The 27,417-nt window shown below is 35.8% G+C and overlaps 1 protein-coding gene across 2 annotated transcripts in view; it reads right to left on the bottom strand.

The window, feature by feature from the left end:
• The window catches only part of sfswap (splicing factor SWAP), a 54,992-nt gene extending 29,056 nt beyond the window's left edge, over positions 1-25,936 (bottom strand). The window contains exons 1-13 of one of the 2 annotated variants that reach the window (XM_014473741.2): positions 25,572-25,936; positions 23,857-24,020; positions 19,853-19,984; positions 16,863-16,939; positions 13,539-13,764; positions 13,192-13,292; positions 11,142-11,280; positions 9,154-9,409; positions 8,810-8,962; positions 8,598-8,691; positions 3,175-3,238; positions 952-1,055; positions 686-815 (exon numbers count right to left, since the gene is read on the bottom strand). In XM_014473741.2, coding sequence (XP_014329227.1) covers positions 686-815; positions 952-1,055; positions 3,175-3,238; positions 8,598-8,691; positions 8,810-8,962; positions 9,154-9,409; positions 11,142-11,280; positions 13,192-13,292; positions 13,539-13,764; positions 16,863-16,939; positions 19,853-19,984; positions 23,857-24,020; positions 25,572-25,771 — 1,840 coding nt within the window. In that variant the 5' untranslated portion in view covers positions 25,772-25,936. Of the gene's footprint in view, positions 1-685; positions 816-951; positions 1,056-3,174; positions 3,239-8,597; positions 8,692-8,809; positions 8,963-9,153; positions 9,410-11,141; positions 11,281-13,191; positions 13,293-13,538; positions 13,765-16,862; positions 16,940-19,852; positions 19,985-23,856; positions 24,021-24,362 lie in introns of both variants that reach the window. The other variant, XM_005812155.3, reaches the window with a different exon arrangement.
• Positions 25,937-27,417: the final 1,481 nt, after the last annotated feature.

Raw genomic sequence — 27,417 nt, 5'->3', positions numbered from 1 at the left:
TTGAAAATTTAATTTGCTTTTAGAAAGGAAATTAAGGTCCTAGAGTCACTGAGAGATGAGAGGCACAAAATCAAGGGGTGAAGAGTAATGTAAGGGTTTGAGGAGCTATGACATCTGCTGCTGTTGGTTTGTTGTGTTAACTCAAGACCAAAGTCAGCACAGCTGCTTAACCGGAAGTGGGAATTTAAGAGAACCTTCATGCTTCCCTTTGCTGCCCATGTTTATAATGATGCTGGTTTTATTTTCCAACCAGACCTGGCAGCTGCTCACACTCCAAAAAGTACCAATATGGGACTTAATAACCATAGTATGATGTGCTTGATTGTCCAAAAAACAAGGCTGATCTAAACTGCTCAGAGAATACAAGGACTTCCTTTACACCACAGGTGGATGACTTCTGTGTCACACCACAATGATGCTGTAAGAGATGCCAAAGAAGCCCAGACCACAAATTCATCCCCACAATAAATAACAGGACATAAACATGTGTTTTAGGTAAGTGCAAAAAACTGAGCATGTTTTCCCGCACCATATAAGGTTAAAATGAGCCAGTTCGACATCTTGAAAGTCCTTATAAGATTACAGTTCAAGGTCCAGTCAGTCAACAGATTGTATCTGCGTAATAAGTAATGTGGAAATAAAACAGAGCTCAAGATTGTCAGTCTAATTTGTTTTTTGTATTTACCTTGTTTTGCTTCCAGCTCTTCTAATGTTAGAACAGGTTTCTTCTCTTCAGATGTAATCACAGGAGGAGGCTCTTTTTCAACCACTATAGCTCCACTTATCACAGCATCAAGCCCCTCCTCTTCCAAAAACTACCAGCAAAAAAACAACAATCACCGTCAAATGTGTTAAAACTGTATTCTGAGGAAGGTGCTTACTTTGATATTAAAAAACACAACATCTACACATGACTGTGGATGTTATATAAAAGACAAATTAAAAACTGACCTTGTCCTCGTCTGAATCATCGTCCAGTCGCACTCTGTTCTTCTCCAAGGGAAGCAGGTCATTTTCCTTTGGCTTGATGGCAAAAGAGATGGGGGCAAAAGAGGCTGTGAAAGCACAAAGACAAAGGTTAAGCGATTTTAAAAAAGACCAAAGGAGGGTTCGAAAGAGGGCAGACATGATCATCCAAGCCTATTTTGGTTTCTTTAGTAAATTGGAACAAAGGAAAGGTAGGTTAAAAAACTGAAGAAGAAAGAGATTAGGTGAAAGAGGAAGAGAGAAAGGAGGGCCAAATGACAGAAGGAGAAAAGAGAACTGGGACTTTTTTTAATAAGAAATAAAAAAAAATAGCCAATCATAAACAGCCAGAAAAACAGGCAGTTGAAGCAGTAGGATACAATGTATTTCTATTTCATTACCAAATAAATTTTCTCTAGCAGAGTTGAAAGAAGACTATGTGCCTTATTCCCCGAAGCAATATCTTTAATATAGGACCAAGATCCTAATAGTGAAGGGCTGTATAGGTTACTTGGGCTATTTTCTGTCTTAATATTACTTTTCCCCAGCCTGGTCCATGATCAGTGGCATCCCAATAATCAGTCTGCATGGATGCCTCATTTCCATACAGAGCCTGTGTATGTTTATGGCTCCCACCAGCACAGAGGTAAGCAGTCTAATCTTTGCATAGACATTTGTGGCCTGATATCATTGAATGAAATTGTCAACGTAAACACAACTACACTCATGGGTGCCTGTACAAAAATGACAATATAAAGCTCATAGACAGACACACATTAAAGTAACTAAATGCTCAGGGGCAATTATGCACACATTTGCTCAAGGACTTTCCATCTTATTTAGAAGGACAGTCATAAAAAAAATCTCAACTGAAGTGCATAACATATACTATGCCTTGCAAATTTGTTTCTATGCACTTGTTTTTATTTCACCACACTTTGACTACAAATTTCAATACATTTAATTGGGATTTAGTGTGCTACACCAACTTGAAATACTGTATAATGTTGAAATAAAATAAAAATAACAAATAATGTTTACATTTCTTACCAAATATTTAGCTTTCCTTAGTCTAACTAGTGGAGAAAATAATCCCAATGATGCTGTGCTGCCATCAATTACCAGGGTACTTGGCCAGTGTATGACTAATGTTGTGCTTTTTAGTCACTCTTTGGTTGCCATGGCAGGATTTTTGGGGGAATGATGAAACCCCCATTGTGAATCAGTTTGATGTTTCACATCATGGAGCTGAAATTGCAGAACCAAAGGATGTGGCTCACAACATGCAGCACTCACCTACGTGTTGGCACTACCCTTAGGAGGAAATGCCACACACAGCACTAAGCTCTATTATCTGCATAATATTATCTACATTGGTTTGTGCTAATCAACATAATTCTCAGATCAAATGGACTAAGGGGATAATATGACACTCTGTTCTGTTCTCACTTGTAGACTAAACAGCTGCTCCAGATGTTTTTGTACCATGTCAAACTACTTTGGCATATTGTCCCTCACAGTTCTAGGGTTATGAGTACCATCCTGAGATGGATGAGGGGCGTAATATTGGCAGACAACTTCAAAGCCTCATCTTCGGTCAGTTTATCAAGTGGCGTGGATAAACATGCATAGATCCAAGAAAGAAAGGACTCTCTGAAAGAGGCTATTCACTTCCTTCTTCCCACTATTCTGCAAAGGCCTGATTTGTAAAGTAGATAACTGATAGCTTACTTAACAGATTCTCTTAACTAAGACGAAGATCTCTGCAGCCCCTCCAGAGTTAAATATGGTATATTCTCCAATTAATGCTCTGCTTCTCTGGTAGCTTAAGTAGATGTCAAATGAGGGATTGAACAGAGCTTATTTGAACACTTTGAATATTGCTATACATCTTAATTTGTCTTTAAACTCCCCCACAACTTCATCTGTGACCTGTCTGGTGTGTTCCATTTTATTCATAGTTCTGCTGTTTCACTGCTTTGTTTAACAAATCTTTGAAGGGGGCATAACACATACAAACATGCACTTTTTCAAGACATTGGAACCGTTTCCTTCCACGTCACAATTTTAAGCACTACTTTATATTGGTCTATTCCCAAATAGAACACATTAAAGTTTGTAGCTGCAAGAGGTCAAATTGTGAAAAACTTTTGAATACTAATACATTACATTACATTACTATTTGTGTGTTTTGCAATAATAAGTTACCTTTTGCGAGCTTGGCGTCATTAGCTGAGTCGTCTGATTGAAGCTTATCTTCGTTTGTTAGACTCTACATGAAAAGTAAGCAAAAGAGATAATTCAAATGAGATCAGTTTAAACTATTAAAATGCAGATCAGTAAAATGTAGGACATCCATCAAAACTTATTGCTTTTTTTCTGTGATGAATCCACAGAAACAGCAAAACTTTGACAAGAGGCAGATGGTGCTGAAAATGAGACTTCAGTAGAACCTGAATATGTTCATTTGTTACATAATGCACTGTTAGGTATGCACCAGCAGTGTGTGAAAAAGTTAGTTAGGAAAGCTATTTAACACATACAAGTGTTAGCAAAGCATCCGCCTTGTGCAGTACCACAAATGGATGATGCTGAAATGTTACAAAAGGTCATTTCTTTTCATTGGTACACTAAAATTACAGCCATTTTATTTAATCATTGTAATTATCTTTATACAGGGGGCAAATCTAAATTTGAGGTTAAAATTTTGCAGAAAAAAAAAGCTGATGTGGAAAACATGAAAGGAGACTCCTGGGTAAATTCTCTGTTCTACAATATTTCTGTAACAGAAGCTGGGCACTATTAAAGATGTGCAATATTTGGAAAAATGCAAAAGTAGGGTAAAGTTTGTCCACATAAAAGGAAATAAGAAGCACAATATTTTTTATGGTAATTTACTCTAAATGGCGGAAGACAAGATAATCAACCAGACATCACTCTAAAAACATTTGATAAAAGTTATATTTTGATCTTCACTTTGCTCAATAAATAAGTATTTTATCACTCAGCAAAACATGACCTTGAATGTGCAGGGAAACTTATGTTAGCACCGGGGTAAGGTGTTTGTTGTTGTTCATCATCAGGATTTTGACCCAATGCTTTAAAGAAATTAAAGTTTCATGCCAACTACTTGGCATACTTTCCGTAGGAGTGAGAACTGCAGCTTTGCTTGGCCAGTGTATGACCCCAATGTTGTGCTTCTTCAGCCACTCCTTGGTTGGCATGGAAGGATGTTTGGGGGTCTTTGCCATTCCAGCAGATGAAAAAAAAACCTAGTTCACCCTTGACATGTAGTATAAAACCATCTGTAACTTCTAGATTATGCTTCAAGATTGTTTATGTTGCCATTCTGTCCTCCTCAGTTAATGAAATCACCAAACAAATTAGTGACAAACAGTTTCCACCCAATCAGGATCTAGGAGTCAAATTCTGACTTATTGAAAGCTAGGTTTAACTCATTAGTGACATTTACTTCTTTAATTTCCTGTTGTAGCATGTTCTGATAGGGTCCATTTTTTAAAATGAGAAGCATGAAGTTAGGCTTACAAAAAATAATTTAAAAAAATGATTATTTTAAAACATGTTGCGATTTCAGCATTTGTCAAAAACCCAAAGGTTGATAAATGAGGTTGTGGCAGAATATTCCTTACATCTACAGTTTATATTCATTGATAATGTAATGTAGCAAACTAATGGCATGCCATTTTTAATAAACAATCCACATAGTTATCCAAATAGCCATGTTTATATTCTGATCTTTCTTATAATGTCAAGGCTGCATTTTTCTTCCCATGACTCTCAGTTATACACCTGCTTGCCTAATTATTCTCAAAAAAGCTTTCCATGTTTCCCTATAGAATCTAACACACTCAGCTTAAACATCTGGCTATTATATAATACTTGGGAAGAATTGATGGGACGAGGGGTGATGAAGGTCAAATGAAAGGGAAAGATGTAGCCTCATGAGATACATTTCAAAAGGTTTAAAGAACATTTGAGAGGAATATTAGATTGTGAGTGATCTATACTTTTAAAGTCACTGAACAAAATCAGAATGACCCCAGAAGATGACCTCTTTAGAGAACTCAAATATCAAAGCTCAGAGTTGAATAAGTGGGAGGAAAGACAGATTAAAACATCCCAGGAAGACTTGATTGAAAAAATAAAAATGATCTCAAACAGATCAGAGGGTAACCTTTCACACCTGTTAGCTTTCTTTAGTTGTGAGGTCCTTGCCTTTTGTAAACTATAAGATAGAATATCGGTACTGACAGAAAGCAGAAATGTCTGCAATGAAATTGCAGAAATATTCTACAGATCCTGACCACAAAATGAAAATAGTTGAATTCAGAGTTTCAACAGATTTTCTCATTCCTGATTAATTTATGCTAAAGTAAAAATAAAAACAAAAACTTTGTTGAACCTTTATATCAGGGTAGCATTGAGAAATGCACAAAAAAATTCTTGGACACACTTCACTGATAGGCGACATCACATTAAATCTACCATAGACTGAGATTGGCTCAAATGCAATAACTCCGAAGTTAATTAAACTTAAATGCGTCTCATAAAATGCTGAATTAATGTTCTTTAAATTTGATGATAAAAATTTCTAAGCTTTATCACTTCTCAGTGCATGTGAGACCTCGAAGGAATGCACTTGCTCCAGAAAATATTGTCATCTGCCATGTTAAAGATTCTATGTCTTCTAGAAATGCAAGTAAAAGGTTTTTTTCTTTTTAAAAGCAGTAGTAGGATGATTTTTATTTAAATGTCGGTGTGACAAAAAATATTTCTTCAATGTTAATGAGCAGAGTTGTGTGTAACAGTGTGTTGAAGAAGAAATGGAGAAACCAGACGTTGTGCTCAGACTAACCAAACATGGATAACCATGTTTGAAACTGCCTAGTTTTATTTAATATAGGTCAAAGCACTTATTAATTTTAATAAGTCAAAGAACACTTAATTATTGGGACAGTTAAGTGACCCATTAATTGAACTCGAGCTTTTTGGGGAAATTACAACCAGCCAGACTGTGTAGGACTTCTTCAGGTGTTTAGAAATCCAACTTATGCACACAAACCAAGCTTACTTTTCTGAAGATGTAGAGAGAAAGAGTCCATTTGAGAAAGTCAAATTTTTATCAACTAATTACTTGAGAACTCCATGTAAGTAGCTATATTTCATGACAGATGAATAAATAGTACATACAACAGTGTATAAATGGATTGATAATGTTTAGAATTGTATTTGAAATGTAATCAATTACAAATTTATTGATGTAACTTGACTTAATGATTGATTCTATATTGCATTGTGATTCTGTGTTTGTAATGATGTAAAGCACTTTGAAATGTCTTGCTGCTGAAATGTGCTATACAAATAAAATTTGATTGATTGATTGATAATGACCAATCTGATTGATTGATTGATGCATGGAAAACTTGGTGGAGAATGAGAAATTTTATAAATATTTTGTGAATAATGCATAAAGGAAACAAGCTGAACAATAGGTGTGCAGAAGGTGAGTAACATCGACACCAGGTAAAATTTAGATGCATGTATTACATGTAGAAAATGTCATTTAAGATGCTGAATGCCAGATTTGTTCCTCCCACTCCTGATTCATGAGATCCATCTTAGTCAAGAAGTGCTTCAAATTGGTAGGTTGGCTTTGGAGTGGTTGCAGCTGGAGAATAAAATGGGACATTGTGCAGCTATCATTGCTCTGTTCAACGAAGAGGTTGGAGAGCATATAATTCACTTACGTTGATGACCTCATAGGTACCCATTTTTTATTGCTTTTCCCTCTAGATCTGCACCTGTATCTACACTGACAAAATAGCAGTTGTCAACTTGACCAGGCATCTCAGCAACGAGAGACCTGGTCAATTCATTTGTTTGACCAAAACAAGAAGCTTTATGTTAAGAAATCATATTTGTCCTCGATGTTTCATTTCACATTTGTGATATGTAACGCATGTATTGTCTCAATGCCTGAGAATAAGAAGCATACATACACTGTCACAACCACAGCTGCTACAGGAATATAATGTGATGAGTTTCAAGAGTTTTCACTCAAAACAGCTGCCATGATTTGAGAAACTAAATAAAACCTCTTTGTACCAGTCGGGTCTACACCGCTTAACTTTTCAGAGCTGGTTAGTAGAGGAAAAGGTCACTTAGCAATTATATGTTTGCTTCATTGTACAGTCTTATCAGAGGGTCGCATTTTGCGATTGCAAAGCAGTTTTTTTTTGTTTCTGTTGCACGTCAGCAACAGCAGCATGTGAACAGCAGAATGGCAGATGTGTACAGAAACAAGAGAGCTGGCAAAGCAAAACGCACAACACCAAACATCAACACAGCTGATTCTGCAACTTGCTATTTTTAAGTTGTGTCAGTCTATGAAATTCCAAAGGTGAAGACGTGGCTGCTTAGTGGGGAGGTTATTTTTGCATCAACAATGTGTGCAAAAACATGTGAAAAGTGCCCAGGACTCAAATTAAGCAGATTCCACACACAAAGCAGATTCTGCTGGCTCGGTTATCATAGTGGAAAAACCTTCATCCTAAATATAGATGACTTTGAAATGATTATCAATCTGTACTCAATGCAACTTTTGACAATATCCCTGGCAGATAATATTTTCCATTCTCACAGTATTTTTTCTTTTCCTTATTTAAATATTATGAATCAGGAAGTCTCCAACTCCAGCATGTCAGATCCAAGAATATTTGGAACGTAAAGCAACTAATTTCAAGGTTGACCAAGTGCACTGAATGACACAACCTTTTCTCAATCTCAGAGGCCTTCTGATATAAAAACTGCTCATATTAATAGTTCAGTTTTTTCATTCAGACCTAGCAATAATTTCTCTCCCAGGATTGCTAAAGCTAAACCGCTGGCTGAATATGAACATTGTGCTCCAGATAATAATGAGAATTACTTCTAAATACATGGAATTAAAAAAATTAAGAGGGTACGTAGAGCTGATAGTGGCTGAATTTAACCTCATAGTTTTATAACATTTTTAAAGCAGCCAGATTCATCCAGTAGAATAAAAAAAAGAGATGCTTTTTGTGTCAGCAGATGTAATTCACATCATTCTATGGAATCTGAAAATGTTCTGGTTGTACTGTCAAAACATGGCTTCAAATGATTAACATCAGTCACATTTTTACTATATAAAGATGTTTACAAACTGAGTGCAACAACTACATGGGAATTCTCTGGGCTGCACTGGAAAAACAAACCTGAACTTGCCCATTACCAGCATTGTAAAGCAAATTTTATGTTAATCCAGAACATCCTTTGTATTCAAGATCAGCAGGATCAACAGCTGACAACATTTATTCAGGTATCTATGTTTTGCATTGCAGCTGCTAAAAACAAACTGTCAATACTGTCATTATTAACTATTATGATATCATCTTATTTAATATTACATAGCTAAAGTTTCCCGATGAAGTGAGTGATTAGCTAGCTTTTTAAACATCTGTCCTAAACCTACAGACAAAAGACTAACACTAAAGACACAAACAGATTAAAAAAGGTAATGACAAGGAAACCTTAATTCTCTTCTTTTAGGCATTAGGTTAATATGTATATAAGAATCTTTAGTTTCATACCTCTGATAGAGCTTTTCCTTCCTTTTGCAAGAAGTAATTCTTCTTAAACTCATAATAGGCGTTGTACTGATGCCACGACTGCAGAAAATCAAACCTACAAAAGACAGAAGCACAAGTTAAGCTTAAAGATGATGAAAAAGTACTGGAGTGACATTTTTTTATTTATTTCAATTTGATTACACAACAGATTTGTGCATCATGAAAACAATTACCGGGGATCGTTCTTAGCACGGACGCTAGCTTCGAACTTCAGTCCGTTCCTCGCAACATACTCAGCCAGCTTGTCTATGACTGGCTGGATGTCGGGTGGTGGGGGAATGATGGCTGGCATCGCTGGTGTGGAAACTGGAGCTTCAACTTTGGAGCTATATTGGGGGGAAAATGTAGAAGTGCAAAGCAAGTCATCAACGGGCAACACGGCAGATACACGCCAGTATGCACATAAAAGTTATTTTACATATCAATTTGATAGTGTCTTTTTCATTTTCTAAGAAAGCATTTTTCAATTCTATTCAAATGTTAGACAAAAAAATATATATATTCATCAAGTTGATACCTGATTTCGGGTATGTTCACAGCAGCAGTAGTAGCTGGGGTGGAAACCTGTGGGGGAGCTGCAGCTTGCGGTGCCACAGTGACAGTTACAGCAGGTGTTGAAGTGCTCTCACTGTGGGACGAAGGCTCAGAGGAAGCAGGGGCCGAAACGACAGCTGAAGTCATATTGTTGTAGTATGAATTTGCATCTACACCAGGTGGAGGTGCAGCTAAGCAGTATGAGCCATCTGGAAGCATGTAATACCCGTAGTAGACAGCTGCAGACAAAAGAAGAAACTATTATAAATGCAGTGTCTTTATTTAGATGTATTGGAGTACACAGGGGACTGAATGCAGATACGTCAAACGTTTTATGTCAAGTTAAACATTTTACAAATCACTGCAATAGATCTTAGAAATAACCTAAATGTTCCATTTAAAGGACAAACAGCTCAGCTCATTCAATAGAGATGCTTTGATGAATACAAACACAGTTATGCTTTTGAACAGGAACAATATTGTGCAACTAATTTTCTTGTCCAAACAACCAAATAATAGCTTTAAGTGGAAAATAATTATCAGTTTTTGTTGAGACCGGCATCAATAATTTAAATATCTGCTTTAGGCTGTGATTTTGGGGTGTTTTTATGTCAGACGCTGATGTCATGATAATGGATGCATGATGAGCTTAAAACATTAATTTGACACTGTACGGAATCATTTTAGCCTCTTGAATTATGCAGGCTTTGCATTTTAACCTTGCTAAAGAGCATGGATCAGTCAAGGAAAAGTCACCCGCTGATGGAGGTGGAAATGGAAATGTACTATAAATAACACAAATGCCACATTTATTTTGGCTCATTTGCTGTGTTAAAATGACTTTTCCAAGGAAAGTGAAAATGAAAGACAGGGCAACACCAATGCCTCTAGTAGTTCTTTCACTGATGATTCAAGTTGAGAAAACAAACACAAACCCAAGGTTTAAAAAGACATCAGTGTCCTGTACATACAGATGAAACCGATATTAAAAACAACAACCCTTGTGATCCTACAACTCTATCAGAAGGAGGTGATAAAAATGCGCATGTGACCTGTATATAAAAAGGTCGTCTTAGTTATCAGAAGTTTTTTAATCTGAAAGATCTTTTATTGTTAAAAGAAAGACTAGAAATGCAGAGACAGGGATAAAATAAATGGTCAATGTCAAAGTAGAGACAGTGTGATATTAGCACATTACTCACTGAGCTGGCTGACGTTAATGACACTATATTTTATAGTTTGGAAAATAAAAAGTCAAAGCAGGGACTCCGATTTACACACTTGTCATGCAGCACAAGATTAAGAGCTGATGTTTGTGAAAGGAGGTCTAAATTGAATTGTAGATATCCATACATATAGGGGAGTAGTAAATACTATTTAAAAAAATAAAACACTGATAAGGAAGAGTATGAGATTTCCATGGTCTGAAAATCTACAAATGCAGCAGCATGATGTATTCACAAATATTTTCTTGCTATTTAAAAATTGGTGTCTTTAATATTTGTTATTTGAATTCATAGACCCAAGACAAAAATATAGGACATGCATCTATTATAATACATATCTTCTTGTGAGCAACTGAAAAGTGCAGTCCTTTACAGATGAGGGAGGGGCAGTGATGTGAGGTTTATTACACAAACAAAGAAAAATCTGGTCACACTTGTGCTTTTTCTGGCATCTTGCAAACCAGGTTTTAGAATACAGGATCAATCACTTAGCCACATTTGTTTTTAGCACATCAGATTAATATGCATGCGTTTAGTTCTTATTACTGATGCAGGTAAACAAGAATATAAAGAATTTTGGAAAAGCTGTAAAATCCCACTACTAATACAATACTGCACAATAGACAATTTGGTCTCTTCAACATTATTGCAAATTAAATTTTTACATATACATTTAGCTCTGACTTGACCAGCAGTCTGAGAGATGCAATAGAACTGATTCAGTTTTCTCTGTACATGTACTCACGGTCAGCAGAGTACTGGACTGGTGGAGTGGGTGCAGGTTCCTCAGGAGCGGTGACTGCAGCTGCTGTGCCATTTCTTTCCTTTTGAGCTTTTAGTACAATTGCTGCCAGGGGATGATCTGGGTCCATAACCTTAAGAGGCTGCAGAACAACAAGACCATTAAGGAAAATTTTACATGCCATTTTAAGTACTTTTTTTTTTCCATTTCAAAAATTCAACACTTTTCCAGACTCAGTTAGGTTTATACATATTTGGACACTGAAACTTAGTTCATCTGTTTACTGAAACATGTTTCAATTATAGTTATATAACAGACATGGACATAATGTGTATACTTTCAGCTTTCATTTGAGGGCACGAACAACAATAGAAATGGATGACTGCGGAATAATTTCCATGGTGAAGAAAAGCCCCTTCACATCAGCCAAGCAAGTCAACAACACTGTCCAGGAGGTCAATATTTAAGTATACCATAAAGAGAAAACTGCATGAAAGTCAATACAAAGGTTTCACCGCAGGGTGCAAGCCACTCAGAAGCCTCAACAACAACATTGACTTCGGTATCAGCTGATGCAAGTCATTTTTGTAATAAATTTGTCCAAGTACAACTGTGCTTCCTCCCACAGTCCAAAAACATGACTGTTAGGTTAATTTGTCTCTCTAAATTCTCTGTAGGTATGAGTGTGTGTGCATGGTTGTTTGTCCTGTCTGTTTCTGTGTTGCCCTGCGACAGACTGGCGACCTGTCCGGGCTGTACCCCGCCTCTCGCCCGGAACGTTAGCTGGAAATGGGCACCAGCAACCCTCCCAACCTCTCTAAGGGACAAGGGTGTACAGAAAATGGATGGATGGACAACTGGGCCAAAATGAACAACAAATATTCATTTCCACTTTGTTTCTGTTTGTGTTTTGGGTTGCAGACTGAAGCAGAGAATTAGTGGTCAATTTTACACACTGTCAAAACTGTAGGTAAATATTGGTTGTCGGTCATAACAGCAGCACTAACACCAAATTTTAATATCGACCCAAATTTCTCTATCAGTGCACTCCTATATAACACTTAGGATTATCACTAGATAAAACATCTTACTGTAACAATAAAAAAGTTTATACCAAGTCTTTAAAGATCTCTAAAACCGGAGATGATGACAACATAATTAGACTGCATTTTCTTGCAGTGTCTTCCTAAGTTAAATGTCAAAGTTCTGAAGAATTTAGAAAATAAAGCCACAAATTATGGGACAATGAATCCTAATTAGAAAATGTGAAAAAAAATCCCTCCTTATAAGAAATGAGTGTTCTTCAACTTTTTGTAAAAGAATCTGATTATGTCCTCATAAAAAAAATAAGATATATGCTTTCACTGCTGCTGCATAGAGATCAACATGTTTCATGACAAATCACATAAAAGCACTAACAAAAATCTAACAGCTTGATAACAGGGAAATGCAAGACAATTGCACATTAGTCTCATCAGTACATAGGCAGTAATTATAGGATACTAAGGAACAGTGATGAGGATGCACATAACTTTCAAAAGATTTTCTTAAACAGTAGCTTAAAGTCACTATTCAATAAAAAAAATATAATCTTAAACTCTGTGATATTACTTTTGTATAAAATAAAACTATACTAATAGACAGTTTATCATTGTTGTTGGCATACAGAACATTAAAAATTTAAAGCTTCTTCACCCTTTCCCAACATGACACATCAAGTCACTGAAGAATGTAGTAAAATCAGTCCAAATACAACAAAATATGATGAAACTACGGCTATAGAGAAATAGCAGGGGACAAAAGTGCCTGCCAACAAATAAAACTCCCATTTCTGCATGTGAAGTTTCAACAAGACAAATTCCGTTTATTTTGTTTAATGTACTTGTTTTTAAAAATTTTATAGCATCTGCTTGAAGATGCTGAGGACACTCATATCTCAGAATTTCAAGGAAAAAGGGTTTCTAAAAATGCAAAGAAAAAAGGGCCTGGAATATACAATAAAAAAATTCAATAAAATCAGCCAGACAATGAAGCATCTGTATTCTGAAATTACCTTTGTCAGTTCCTCTAGGCGAGAACATTTTTTAGGAGCAAAAAGACTGGGATGAAGATAGTCTCCATCTCCATCATCATCAGAATCTTCTGAATTTGAGTCTGGCAAGAAAAGAAATACTGCAATGATTTTTACTGAATGAATACACACATTTCAAATATTAATGCAGATAGTGTTGGGACTGAATATGCTAAAGTACTACGGAAACAGGTATCATGGGCATGAACGTCATTAACCTTATCCCTTTAATGATGCTTTTGAATCATTGAATCATTTTCCTGGATCACACAAAAAACAAAAATAAAGTTCCATAGCTGCGGATTCAGTAAAGGATTTGTGAAACTCACCCTGCGACTGGTCCTGCTTGTTAGCAGAGACAAGGTTGTATCGACCTTCCTTCATGGCCCGCAAGATGTGTTTATAATATGGGTTCAGATAGTGGTCAAACCGGAGAAAGTCAAACTGGGAGTTCCCGGCCTGCTTAGCTTTCAGCACGATCTCAAACTGAGCCCCCTGCTGACACACAAAGTTGGCCGTCCTCTCAATGATGTTATGAGTCTTGATGGTTGCCGGCTGGAGGAAGAGAAAAACGAATTAGCATAAATGCAGTAACAATCTTCTCACTTGCACAATAAGAATAAAAATTAATTGCACAAGTACTAAAATAACTCAGGTGTAAGGAAAATGTGTAAAACCTGAGCATCAGTTGTACAAGTATGAATTAGCAAGCATTAAGATGCAGCATACAGTAACAACTGCCTTTTCGCCCAAGGACATAAGGCATTTGATGTCCGAAACATTTTCATGCCAAGAGCTCTAAGTCAATTGTGATATTAATTATAAAAGAACATTCAGGATAAAAATCAGTGGAATGAGAGATGGTCCACTATTCGTGTATTATTTTGCACAATGTATGCTTTCAGTGATTAATTACAGCAATTACCAAGAAAGTTGGTAGAAGTGTGGGTATTTCTAATGGAATACACATCCCATCAAGATAAAAGTCAATATAAATATTAGTCATGAAATTGGCTAAAACGGGTCCCAGCTTCCTGCAAAAACCAAAACAAATTGTACACCAATACAACAACCCTTTTTAAATGTGCAATTGAGGGAAAAGGGTGTAGAAAATGCACTTTTATGTTTACAGCTTACATCCAATAGAATAATGAAAAAAAATAAAACAAAGAAAAACAATTTTTGCACCGGAGATGTGCTGGTCCTTTCGCAGTAGGGAAGAGTGATATGGACAGAAAAAGTTAGTCACAGTATTTTGTTCGGGGGTTTATTGCAATAACTATGTAGGTGATGTTTAATGTTCTTTAAAATTATGTTAGGAGTCTTTTTTAAGCTGGACAAACACGAATAGTGCACTGATGTCAGATATGTGGAGTATGGGTCTTCGATACTGATAATTGTTGCAGATCTCACTGGATCAATAGTGGAAAAGAGATAAAAGAAACAATTTAGTTTCTGGAGTTTGGAAACAATTTATTGTTTTTCTTCATGATGGATCTAAATTATTTCACTTTTTTGGGTCCTACAATGGAGTAGTGTGGATGAGGACATTTTGTTTCAATCATGTCATTTCACAGCTGTCTGAGACATTTTGTATACACTGACTAATCTATGACTGTTTCAAGCTACTTTAAGTAAATGCAGTTTTATGGGTGGCACAGATCATATATATTACAGAAAGTTATTTTGGTTTGATCAGAGGTCACAATTGCAAAATTCAACTGCTTAAATGGAGATCAGAATGATGATCAGTAGATACAAAGTGCAATGCAAACATTGTGGAAATCAATAAAAAAGGCAAAAATAATTAATAGAGGATTTGTTCATGACTATAATTAATGAAACTATTATAAACAAAAGTGAAATATAAACTGAGAAAAATTTGTTATGTGCAAAGGTATTTATTTAGAAAAACTAAAATAAGAATGCTGGATAAAGCTGGATAATACACAGAAAGGAGATTTAAATGTTACAGATGAAAATATTAGGTCTTGCAAAGTAACAGAAATTAGGTAGAAAGTTTGGCATGCTTCTCAAAAATAAATCTGAAAACACTAAAATAATGCTTTCTATGTGGGGTTGCATATGGTTTCAGTCAAGGTAGTGAATGTAACATGTTTATAGAAAGTTTTGTTTATAACATTCAATATGAGAAATGTGTACCAGTGAAATGCAATTAGAAGTATGAAGGCAATTTATTTCCACTGAAGCTTTATTGCCTGAACTGGATATTGGGCTGTTGAATATGCACGCACCCCATGACAACAATTAGGTTGTTTTCTTTCCTCTCATGCATAAGAAAGTGGGAGTCACTGAGGTTCCATCTGTAGACACCAGATAGAATGAACAAACACCAGTTTAAATATTTTAGAATTATGTACAACTGTTTCCATTTTAGACGTTACGTCAACATGAAGTTGTATTCTGCTTTAGGCAACCTACACTGATATAAAAATGTCCTATTTCATACGCTAACCTTTCTAGTAGTTACCGTTACCAAAATATTATATATGGCAGAATCTGCTGGAAAAATTTAATATAAATATAAATCAGGTTCCTGCTTTTCTTGTTTTTTAAGATAGTAATAAAAATACATTATTCCATTTATGTAAAACAACAAATATTTGAATTTTAGGAACCTTTATTTTTTCTGCCAGTTAAAACAGGCTATTTACATTCTCAGCAACATACGGGCCATAAATTTTATGAACAAATTAGAGCTGCATCATTAAATTGCAAATGTTGAAAATTGGATGACTTTCAACTTGCTTTCCCCTAACCTGTGATAACCTGTAACTAGGCGAAACATCAAAAGGCCAATTTCTTTTTTTCCCCAATCACAAAAGAGAACGTACCATCAGCTGATTTTGCTGATTCAAAATAACAGCAAAAGACAGTTTACTTTGACTGTTCACTCAAGGTGCGACACTGCCGCTGCTCCAAATATTAATAATTAATGACTACTGATTGCAGGAAGGCTATAAGACATGTTTTTTTACTGTAACAACAAAATAATAACAACAAAATAGTTTGTTGTTATTTTTTTCTTTCTTGCAAAGATTTACAAAAAGACAGCTCGGCCATTTTTGATTTCTGGCCACTGACCACCATTCCACAGTTTTGACCATGGATTTCTGAATGCTTCTCATCCTTCACTTTAAATCCACCAAGGCAGGTTTATTGTAGGTCTTTCCACTGCAAGGTCCGAATTATTAATGTAAATCAGAAACTCTAAAATCAGATGAATACAGCATTAATCTCTGATTGTTTCATAGCGGTTATACTTAAAAAGTCATGGACTCCAAATTGTAGAAATGCACAGGTAAAATGGATTTTAAATAAACTGTCACCACTCACAATTACTCTGCTCTCACTGTACAGGTAAATGTCTTCTATTTACAAAATCCCAAGTGGCTTCAAGTTCATTGTCAATTCACTTCAATTAGAAACATTCATATAATAACAAAATAGCCATGGTTGTAAAACTGAAGAACACAGTAAAGCAAGAATTTTGTGTGTTATAGAACCTCACCTTAAAAGAAACAGAGACTTCATAAATACTGTGTGTGTATGTATGTATGTATGTATATATATATATATATGACTACAATAGGCTACACTAGCCATGAGGCAGCAGATATATTTGCACTCACCAGCTCCACATCTGGTGGGATAGCAAGTCCTGGGGGGGCAACAAATGGTTCTTCACTTTCCTCAGGCTCTGCTTCCTCTGTGTATGTGTGTGTGAAAAGAAAATGGAACAAAAACATTGAGAATCCTTATTTATCCTTTGAAACAAAATAAAAATCTGATACAAGATTTCAACAAGGTTTGAACAAGGAAAAAGAGAACACAGAATTTCAGAAAAATCTAAAAAATTAATAAGACACATTCCTTCCATCATTCTCTTCACTTCAGGAATATATCATAGTGAAATACCACCCTAGCCTTTACCTTCATCTTGATAACAACATAGAGGTCAGACAGAGACGAGATTAAATTTTTCATTTAGTACTGCAGGGAGTTTGCAGAATGATAAAGGGGCTCTTTAATTTAATACAAAGCCACAATGAGCTGTAAAAAGAACTCAAACATTCTGCCAGACCAAGGGATTTCATTTGCCTGGACACGTGTAATGACCCATGGGTACAATCTTTAAATTAGCTTTTGACAAGGCTGACTACTATTCATTCCATCTCATGTCACATCTCTGATCAAATTTAGTGACTATGAAAACCAACAAGAAAAAACAGTTGTCAAAAAATTTTAGTTAGATTATTATGGTTTTGTTGTTCCCTCTTCTATTGAAGAGGGAACTCAACTGAGACAGTAGAGACAAAGCAAACAGATTTAAAGCAAATCATCCAATAAAGATCTTAATTTTTAAAGGAAATTAAATCAAGTAGAGTGTTATGAAATGACTGCCAAGTAATGGAGTAAGAATTTTCAGCGATGCCTGAAGTAACCCATTAGTTGTATTTTGACATAGAGCATATAAATTACACCGATATTAACCTTCTGGCGTGTTTGGCTTTCACTCAGGGACATAAAATAGGGCTAATGATCTTATTTATAATATTATATTGTCTGCATCTGTTTCCGTCAACTACTTCTTTGAGGGTACTGTTGTGGGAAGGGTCTGTGCTTATTTTAATAAATCAGCATTTTCGATAATGCCAGTGATGTGCTTCAACTCAGCCACCTAAACCACACAGGCCTTTTCCCAAAAGGCAAATTCAAATATTGGCATTTTCAGCAGACCTTTTAATACCACTGTTCAACAAATGTTCCTCGAAGAGAATATAAAGCATCACTGCTTACCTGTCAGCCTATTGGAAATGCCTCCAGCAGCCACTACATCAAATATGTAAGTTGGAGGAGTGCACCAGAGACTACTTTTTTTCCCCAAACTTTGTGAAGTTTAATTTCAATTTTAGGCCATTGGGTCTTGTGATGCAAGTTATTTTAAAGGCATATTAATTTTCCCGCCATCAGCTTGTTTCTGTTCTTCATTTAATTGGACATGTGAACTTTTTTTTTCCAACCTAATGAAGCACAGAGTCAGTCAGATGGCTCAAAAGAGAATTCTACTTTATTTTCATGCTTATTACAAAATAGCTGTTAAGATTTATTGATCACCAACAAAGTGCTACATGGTCAGTAAAGCTGACTGAGGCAGTAAGAGGTCATGTGCTTGGATCCGGTTGAAGTGCAATGTTTTCTGAATATACTAAAATGCTTTCATGTTTGCTGGCAAAAATGAACTCAAATTATCCAACAATCCCAGAGCAATTTTGAACAGAAATGAACGGGTTCAAAAGATAGTCTCAAATCTGCTGGGGGAAAACAAAAGATGTTTTTGTTTTTTTTATAAAAAGCAGAAATTAAAAACAAACAGGATGTAACTCTGTAGAGGATTTAAACAGCCAATGATTGATCATTCCCACATCTACTGGATCTGTCCTAAAATCTAGACCTTCAGAAAGGATGTAGCCTCAGTCGTTGCAGAAATCACAGCGTCTCCTGTAATATAACATTCCAATATACTTATATAATATATTTCTGCATAGCTCTGAAGATTTAAGTAAGGATGATGCACTGCTTTTAAAGGTCATGCTGGCGGCAACTAAGAAAGCCATTACCAAACACTAGCTATAAAGAACAGCCCTGTACCTCTTCTCTTTATTACCATCATTAAACACACCGAAGTATTAGAGCATGACTTACTGTTTCCTGCTACAAAACGACCCATTATGGAATGATTGGGAAAACGCTCTTCCCATTTTTCACCAATAGTTATATATAATATCACAGTATGTCCTATATATACAGTAAATTAATTCCATACCCTGAACCTTTTTCTAAGTGTTCCTGGAATGGCTGTTGATTGTTTATGTAACTCTTTGTATGTAAATACTTGCAATAAAGAGATTTAATAAATAAAACCATTAAATGATTAAGGTTTTAAAGCATTAACACAAGACGTTTATTTCTCTCTGTTTTGCAATACTTAGGGCTTCGTGAGTAATTTGTCATTCTTGAGACAATTCCTATTTTTATCTGCTATATTATGTATTTTGTCAGTTGGCTTTGTTTCAGTTTTTATAGTGCAGAATATTGATCAAACCCGGTATTTTAATTGTACTTTTAACGTTACTTGAATAAGAAAAAAAAAAAAAAACAGAAGAGCTCCCACAGCAAAAACATTAACACAAGAAAAAGAAATTTTATATTCTCCTTCCACTTACTTTCTTTTGATTCTGACAACGTTTGTACTTTGTGTTATTGCCACAAGTAAATATAGTTTTCATCTATACTTACAGTAGAGCTACACGAGTTAAAAATTTAAATTTTCTCCCTGTTCCAAAAATGAAAACTCACAAGTGTTATATCTGCAGATAGATAAACAAATGGCATGTTCTTCCATGTGTCTGTGCAGTAAGATCCAAATTAAGGTTAGAAACATATGCATAAATGAGGAAAATCTTCTAAAATGAACACATTTACACAGAAGGTTGCATGGGTTATAGTTCTTCAAAAAACAGGAATTAACTGCTTTGATCAGAACGTAATCAGTATCTGTCAGTGAAAAGCAGATGAGTGCATCTATTGAAAGAATAATAGACCTGTAACAAGTTCTCACCATGTTCCTTGTTAGCATCCTCTTCTTCTGTGGGCTGTGAGGGATCGTAGTAGTCAGCACTGTATTTGAAGGCCACCGCAGTGTAAGTGCCTTCATCAGCCAGGGCCTCACTTAATCGTTTGTATTCTTCCTCTATAAAACGGAGACATACATACAGAAAAAAATGCATTTTCACATAAAATAAAGAGAACTAATTGAGACTTTGTAACATATTCAATAAGTTACCAGGTCAATATTTTAACAAGCGCAAACTGCTGTTTGTTAAAATTGCAATAGGTAACTTTTATAAAGATGTCTGTTGTTACACATTTGATACATAATTGTAACTGTCTCCTGACAGGAAAATATGATTTGTATTCTACTTAGTGGCACAACAACGTCCATTATTCTAATTGGTGTACCAAAGTAGTCCGTTCACATAGTGAGATATTCAATTTCAATAACATAATCTGTGTTGAATGTGCTCTCACTGTATGCACTGACAGACCTGTGGCCAAAAAATGTCTGTGATGAAGCTTTAAATAAATTTTAATCATAACTTTTCATGATTATTTTGTGGCATTATTCAAATGCCACAAAATAATGTCATGAATTTTAAGTCCATATCACCCATCCCAAATGTACAATGGGAATTGTCAAGACAAAGAGGAAAATATACTTCATCCATCAGGATGTCTATTTTTAATATTGCTTATGGGCGAATAAATATGACATGCACATTGTGTCTCCTATCACTCTGACAGGCTAGTTTGAAAGAAAAATGGGTAAAATAAGTCAAAAATATGGGCGGATGACTAAAATTCATTGTTTCAGAATAATAAAGCCTTTGGAAAGACAGGTCTGGAATGACAGTTTAAAGGAAAGCTAGTCAAAGTAAGACATAACCTTATTTGCAGTATCAAAAAAATATATATAAATACTTCATGTTTATTTAGCTACAAGTATGTTTAGTGGTTTGTTCACTTAGATATTTTGTTTACATTCACAGAAAAAAAGAACAGGATCAGAATGGACTACAAAAAGCCCCGGGGGGAAGAGCAGGATTCAGTGCAAAGACACATTTCAGACGAAAACAAGAAAGTAAACACAAGGCCAACATCCAGACTGCCTGAAAATAAAGCTGGCAGTATATTACATTAGCAGCCTAAACCTGACCAGTTCAGCAAGCTGCAAGCAAATATTGATTTCACTCACATCCCAGGATAAAAATTGTACCCTGCAGCTGTAGCCGTTTAGTTCAGACTTGCAGAATGCAACCTGCTGTTGGGTCAGATTGCCTTACCCACACAAACAAATCTCTCCTGGTTTTGTTTATCGCTGGTCTGAAAACAGCTTCTTGGTTCTGATGTGGAGTGTTTCATTAAGGTAAAATTCTTGCATTAAGTTGGAAATAAAACTCAAAAATTGCTTTGATTTGAATGTGGCCAACAAAAACTGCCTTTTAAAATGACATTAGTTTTTTGTTGTTTTTTTCACAAATACATTTGTAGAGGAGGCTCTTTGAAACTTTAAGAGGAGAAACTTTTCTGTTAAAATTCATGACATCTATCAATACTTCTCCTGTTGCCCTTTTACTGGTCAGATGGGTAATAGACAGAGCGAATGGGGTCAAGCCTCCAAATTCAAGGGCAGAACAGTCTGCACAATGAACCTTCTGCAAGGAGTGTGCGTAACTCAAACCATTAGCTGTCTCATTCTTTGCTGTCAGTTTGGGCACAGGACACCATATTTCACTTAAAACACCTATGTATTAATTCAATGGCAGTCATTAAGTCTGTCATTCACAAAAAGTACTTTGTCACCAAAATAATCAGTATAACTATGATGTAAAGCGTCTGAGATGCAAGTGTCCTAGACATCCTAAAGTCAAAATGGATTTAAGCATTAGCTATTAAGACTGAGACAGAGATGGTCCACTTTAAACACAGAAGAACAAAGGTGCATAGAAAACAGTTATTGGCAGGACTAACTTTATGTGCCCATCAGAGGTCATGCTAGACTTTTATGTTGTTCCTGCTTTTGACTGACAGCGTCAGAATAAATCTGTCAATTTTACTTTTAACCGTCAATTTTTAAATGATATTGACATACGCTATTCAGTTGGATTTAATTTTTATGCGGTTTAGCTAATATTCAGCAAGCCGAACCGTGAATCCAGATTATATCACACATACAGCGGATGAACACGTCTAACTTTTTATCCGCAGTGACAAAAACCACTGACTCTGGCCCCAATGACTACATATAATACATGAAATTAAACAACTCCACTTAAATTATGAGCACGTCACCTGCTAGGGTCTGAACGCGCAGCCTCACAACGTCATTCAGAGCAGAAATCTGCGCTAATTAATCAGAAGTCTGAGGTTGAATTAAACCCAACATATTATTTTAATTATGATGTTACTGCTTTAATCCACTATTTGAGTAAGAAGTGCAACCTCTCCCGTTTTTTTCACAATTTCTCAATTGGACCTGCAAGCTTTTAACCCTGTGATCGGTCCGGGCATGCGCTTTGATAAGGGTTTTTTGTGTGGTTTTGCCTCCCAGCTGTCCGACCGTGACAGCTGCTGCGGTCCTCCTGAGTGCTAAGTGCAGAAGGGTTAATGATTGAGTCGGAAGCTGTTGCAAAGCACAGGGCAAACTAAGTGTAAATATTTTGGGATGATGAGCAGGGAGCTGCGTACGCATTTAGTTGTGCAGCGCACTGCATTCAAAATAAGGTCGTTAGAGCCTAATTAATTTCCGCTCCTTACTTTCCTTATTTCCTCAACAAGATAAACTACCTAGTCCTCTATTTAGGCTATAAATAGATTAACAAAATACAGCATTCTCTTTAGTTTTTTTCTTCTTTGTATACTGTAAGCTTTAACACACTACTTCAGCCAAAGTTTTGAATGTGTTCTGGAGCGCAATCAAGCTGCTCTCTAAAGCACCCTGTGCATAACTCTTCAGCTAATGGTTAGCAAGATGTATTTGTCAGTGTCAGAGATAATATTCAGAAATATTTTATTTTTTTGTAATTATTGATTTTATTTGCCTCCACGATGTATCCTGTGCATGAAGTTGAAAGTGTCTGCGCATTTACACTAGTCAGGTGTGTGAATTACAATCTGTCAAAGTGACGGACAGGCTTCAAAATTTTCCTTGTTTTTTTTTGGGGGGGGGGTTAAAGTTCAAATATGGAAAATATTCTGTTAATGGTGTCTGGTGCCTATTTCCCTTTTTCCATACAAAATGACATCCTAGCACTCTTGACAAGGCATAATGACAAGTAAATGCAAAAGCTAGGGCTTGTTGTAAATAATTCAGTATGATACATATGCTGTTTTCTTCTAACTGTAGGCAACCGTTTGTGTAAATCTTTGACTTTGCAATGTTCCTAAGGAGAAGCTGGTCACAATTCATTTAAGATGGATGGGTTACAGCATCAAAGTTGGCTGTTTATTGCTGTGGGAATCTGCATGCAAGTCCAACCTTAACACATAAACAGTATGTGTAGGCATTAAAGGCATTTGTGTGCCTACAATACAGTGGTTTTATGACAGAATTTCTGTTTTTAACCCTCAAAAAGGCACTTTGTATTATACCCAACTGCAGGAAAAACCTAGACTCCCACCCCCCAAAAAAATAAACTAAACAGAAGAGGAGCTGGCCCCAGATTCAGATTTTGTCTTTATAAAACCTACTCTGCAGTCCTGACTCGTCTCTATAAAGCAATGTATAGAGACAAGTGTATAATTTAGTGTGAACTCTAAAGCAAGAGTTCACATTACTAATGTGTCCTAGTGTAAATTGTTTGACAAACATAGGCAAATAACAGCAAAACAAATGCAGTCCTTGCTGTAATAACAATGATTATGGGGAGAAAGGGATGCCATTCTCCCCACTCCTTTCATAAAGGTATGCCATTAGAAACATAATCAGTCTCAACGATTATTTAACTTTTTTATGTTGCATATTTGAATTTATAGCTGAATGCCAGAAAAAAGCATCTTGCATACCTTGTCTTGCCTCTTCTTCCAGAAGGTCGGTGTGCAAAGCCAGGTATCGCTCTTCATCACACAGCGCCTCAATCCTGGCCTCTTCCTCTGACAGCTGGTAGGATGTATTCCATGACCCACTGTCATACTCTGAAAGGTCATGTAAGTGACCCCGCCCATCATATCTGTTGAATGATAAACAGGATTAGAGTGAAAGAAGTTTAAACAAATAAACATTTTAAACAAAAACCTAGACCTACTTACCAAGATATTTTGATGCTGATTTTTTTTAACTACATATATTCTTGTCTTAAAATTCCTAAGATTAAGAATGATTACAGTTCAGATTTTGTTTTATAAGCAAACCTAGATTCAAACAAAAACAAGAAATACAAAAAAAGAAAAAGAAGACAAACAAAGCAACTCGCCTCTTACCTTACAGGGTTCAAATCCCCCCTGTAACACTCATCATTACTTCTAAATCTGCAAAGAAAGTTACATTCACACAAACCCGAGCACATAAATACCTATCCGTAAGAACCCAAATGGAGGATATATTCCAGGGTCCCTCTATGGCATCTCTCTGATGTAGTTTCTTCATGAAGGCAAAGAAATGGGGTGCTGTTGTTGACAATCAGGGTTTGGAACGACCCCCTAAGCCTAACTTGCTGGGGAAAAACTTGATTATGTGATAAAGACACACATACAAATCGTGTATAAACGCAACAAAGGCTGGACCACTGCAGACCAAGATGATTCAAGTAAATACATAGCAATAGCAATAAGATGCACAATTTAACAAGAAAACAGCGCTGATGCAAAGTTTTGAATCATTTTGACCAGAGGAACTTATTCTGAGTTAGAATATTCTCTGGGATGATGCCCATCAACAAACTAAAATGTCAAATTGATCACTTGCAAGTCAAAGCAGTTGAAAGGGAAGAAACAATTTGACAGAGTGAATATCATAATATTTATTTAGCAATCAGAGGTTTCCAGAGGAAATTCATATAACATGCCAGTATGCAAAGCTGACCAGAATAGTCCTATTTGTTCTAGACAGAGATGCACCAAGAAAGGTTCTGGTGGTAGGGATTGTCATACATCATCCTGGATCAGCTCTGATTACTGATCAGCCAGTTAGATACTAAAAATCTGTGAATAAGATTCAAAGTTAAGATTTTTTGAGTATATGTGAGTCAGTAATCAGCTACAAAATCTATGAGAGGTAGAAATCTATTCTAGTTCAACATAATAAATATGAATAATAATGGCATTTGGCTTCAAATACTGAAAGTGGAGGTCTAAAATACATATGCTTTAAAAGAAATGTGAAATCATAGACAAATGTTGATTTTAGAATCTAGAAAACAAATATACTAAAAATAAATCTTATTCATCCATTTTTGACATCGTTAAATTTTCGTACTATAGCAGTTTTATCTGACAAATTAAATATGTTGACTGGCGTGTAGTTATTCTGTTGTGGCTAAAGTTAGCAAGGACTGATGGCCTTTGCATATTAGCATGTTGTTGTATAAACTACATATAGCATTTTTCAGTTTAACACATCTAAAGATAAGTTAGCAGACAGAAATAAAGGATTCGGCGTTTGTTTCGGGTCTTGTCAGGCTTCTGCAACATAAACTCTGGAGTAGTCCCTTGAAATTTGAAACAGGCTAACGATTAGCAGAAACAGTTAGCATAATGTTTCAGTCTACGTTTGTTCAACCGACCTATCAATCATGATGCTCTTGTCCCCCATCCATGGGATTAGATGTTTTCCATGCTCGTGGTAAAGAGCCTTTTCGTCGTCTCGGAACAGTTTGCAGGCATAACCAAAAACCAAGAGGTCGGCGTATTTATCGCTGTCGCTCACGTCCTTCTTTACAGGTTTGTTGTTGGGGTCCTTCTTTACGGCTCCGCGGCGAAACATCTCGAAGTCACTGGAAAACTAGTTTTGCTAAAGGGAACAGTATAACAATAGTCACACGACAATGACTTCCTGGAATCTAAATATCTCATATATAGTCAAAATGGTTTAGCAACTAGCAACGATTAGCACAAATTGCACTCTGCGTGTCGCCATATTGGGAAGGGAGTATCATAACTTTATTAAACCCGACAGCACTTTCGGCTGAAGCGTCATACTTAGAGCAATATTTCAGAAAAATGTATTTACAACAAATGCATGTAATTGTTGAATATTTTTAGTTGCATTATTTTTTTTACGAAAAGGGGTTCATTTGTATTACGCTTGTGTTTGTTTTCCATTTTGAATTCCCATTCTATGTCGAATCTGCCTTAAATAATTGTTCTTGTTGCGTTCTTCCAGCTGACTGAACGGGGCATGGAAAGCTAGGTGGTGTAATCTTTAATTTATCTCTCCTAAAAAATACTTTTTTGCGTGACACCACTTCTATGTCATGAGACATACATATCTTATAAATATAAAGGGTCTTTAGGACAAGATCAGGACTACTTTTTATGCTGAAGAAAAAAGAAAATAGTTAATGGTAGCAGCACTTTTAGGGAATATCTAGGAAAGAAACAATTAAATAGATGTTCTGAATCTTTAGTAAAATATATGCCATGAGAAACAAAGTACAAAACATAGAGATAAAAATAGCTAATTTAGTTTTGTGTTTGTTTTCTTTTTTGTGAACTGATCTGGATACTTCTCTTTGTCTAAATAACCATACCAAACACATCAATCATAAAAAAAATCGTAATTGCTGTATATTTTTGAGATATTATGGAGATGTGCTTTAAATGGATTTTAGTTTCCTTCAGTATGTGTGTGTTTGTTTTACTCATAAGTGTCAGTTTAATGCTTTCAGATAGCTCTGTTGAAATAATTTGCTTGATAAATAAGAGATTTAATGACCAGGTGTGTATAAGAAGCAGTGCATTATTATAATCATAATAAGGCCTTTTGTCTATGCCCAGAAGCTGCCCTTTGAATAATTTATTCAAGAAATGTAAGGAGTTTGGGAAGACTAATGAAGTTCACAGCAGAGGTGTCAGAGTACTTTTATACAAAGAAGACAGATCATAGTGTTAGTATATCCATAAAGTTTTCACCTTTTTTATTTCTTATTTTTAACCTCTGGCTGTATTATCTTAAACTTTGTTGTTAGAAACAAACAAACTGAAACACATGGGAGTGATAGTAAGGAAGACAGAAGGCTTTAAGGTTTAGACAATGTTTTATTGTATTGCAGCTAACCTTAAATGAAAAGAACATTTTAAATATTATATCAAACACTGGCTATATCATCTCAAGTGATTTACAAGATTAATTCTATCCTATGCGATACGCACTGAAATGTTAAACCAATTCGTACTCATGCTTTGGAGTGCTCATTAAAATAACACCCACATTTCTCAAGTTTGAGATCATAGGGGGAGCTTCTGAAATCACCATCACTACATGTATGTGTGTGTGTGTATTACAAAGGCTGAGATATAGGTCGTGTTGGACTCTATTCAAGCTTAGCTGAAGCCTTTTTTTAATTAGCAGAGTTTAATGACATACCTTGGAGGATTTTCTTCACAATTGCCTCAAAAACTGATGCTGTG

The sequence above is a fragment of the Xiphophorus maculatus genome, chromosome 8 (genome assembly GCF_002775205.1).
Source record: "Xiphophorus maculatus strain JP 163 A chromosome 8, X_maculatus-5.0-male, whole genome shotgun sequence".
Taxonomy (NCBI): domain Eukaryota; kingdom Metazoa; phylum Chordata; class Actinopteri; order Cyprinodontiformes; family Poeciliidae; genus Xiphophorus; species Xiphophorus maculatus.
The sequence above is the reverse complement of the archived record's forward strand: the minus strand, read 5'-3'. Positions and strand labels throughout refer to the sequence as shown.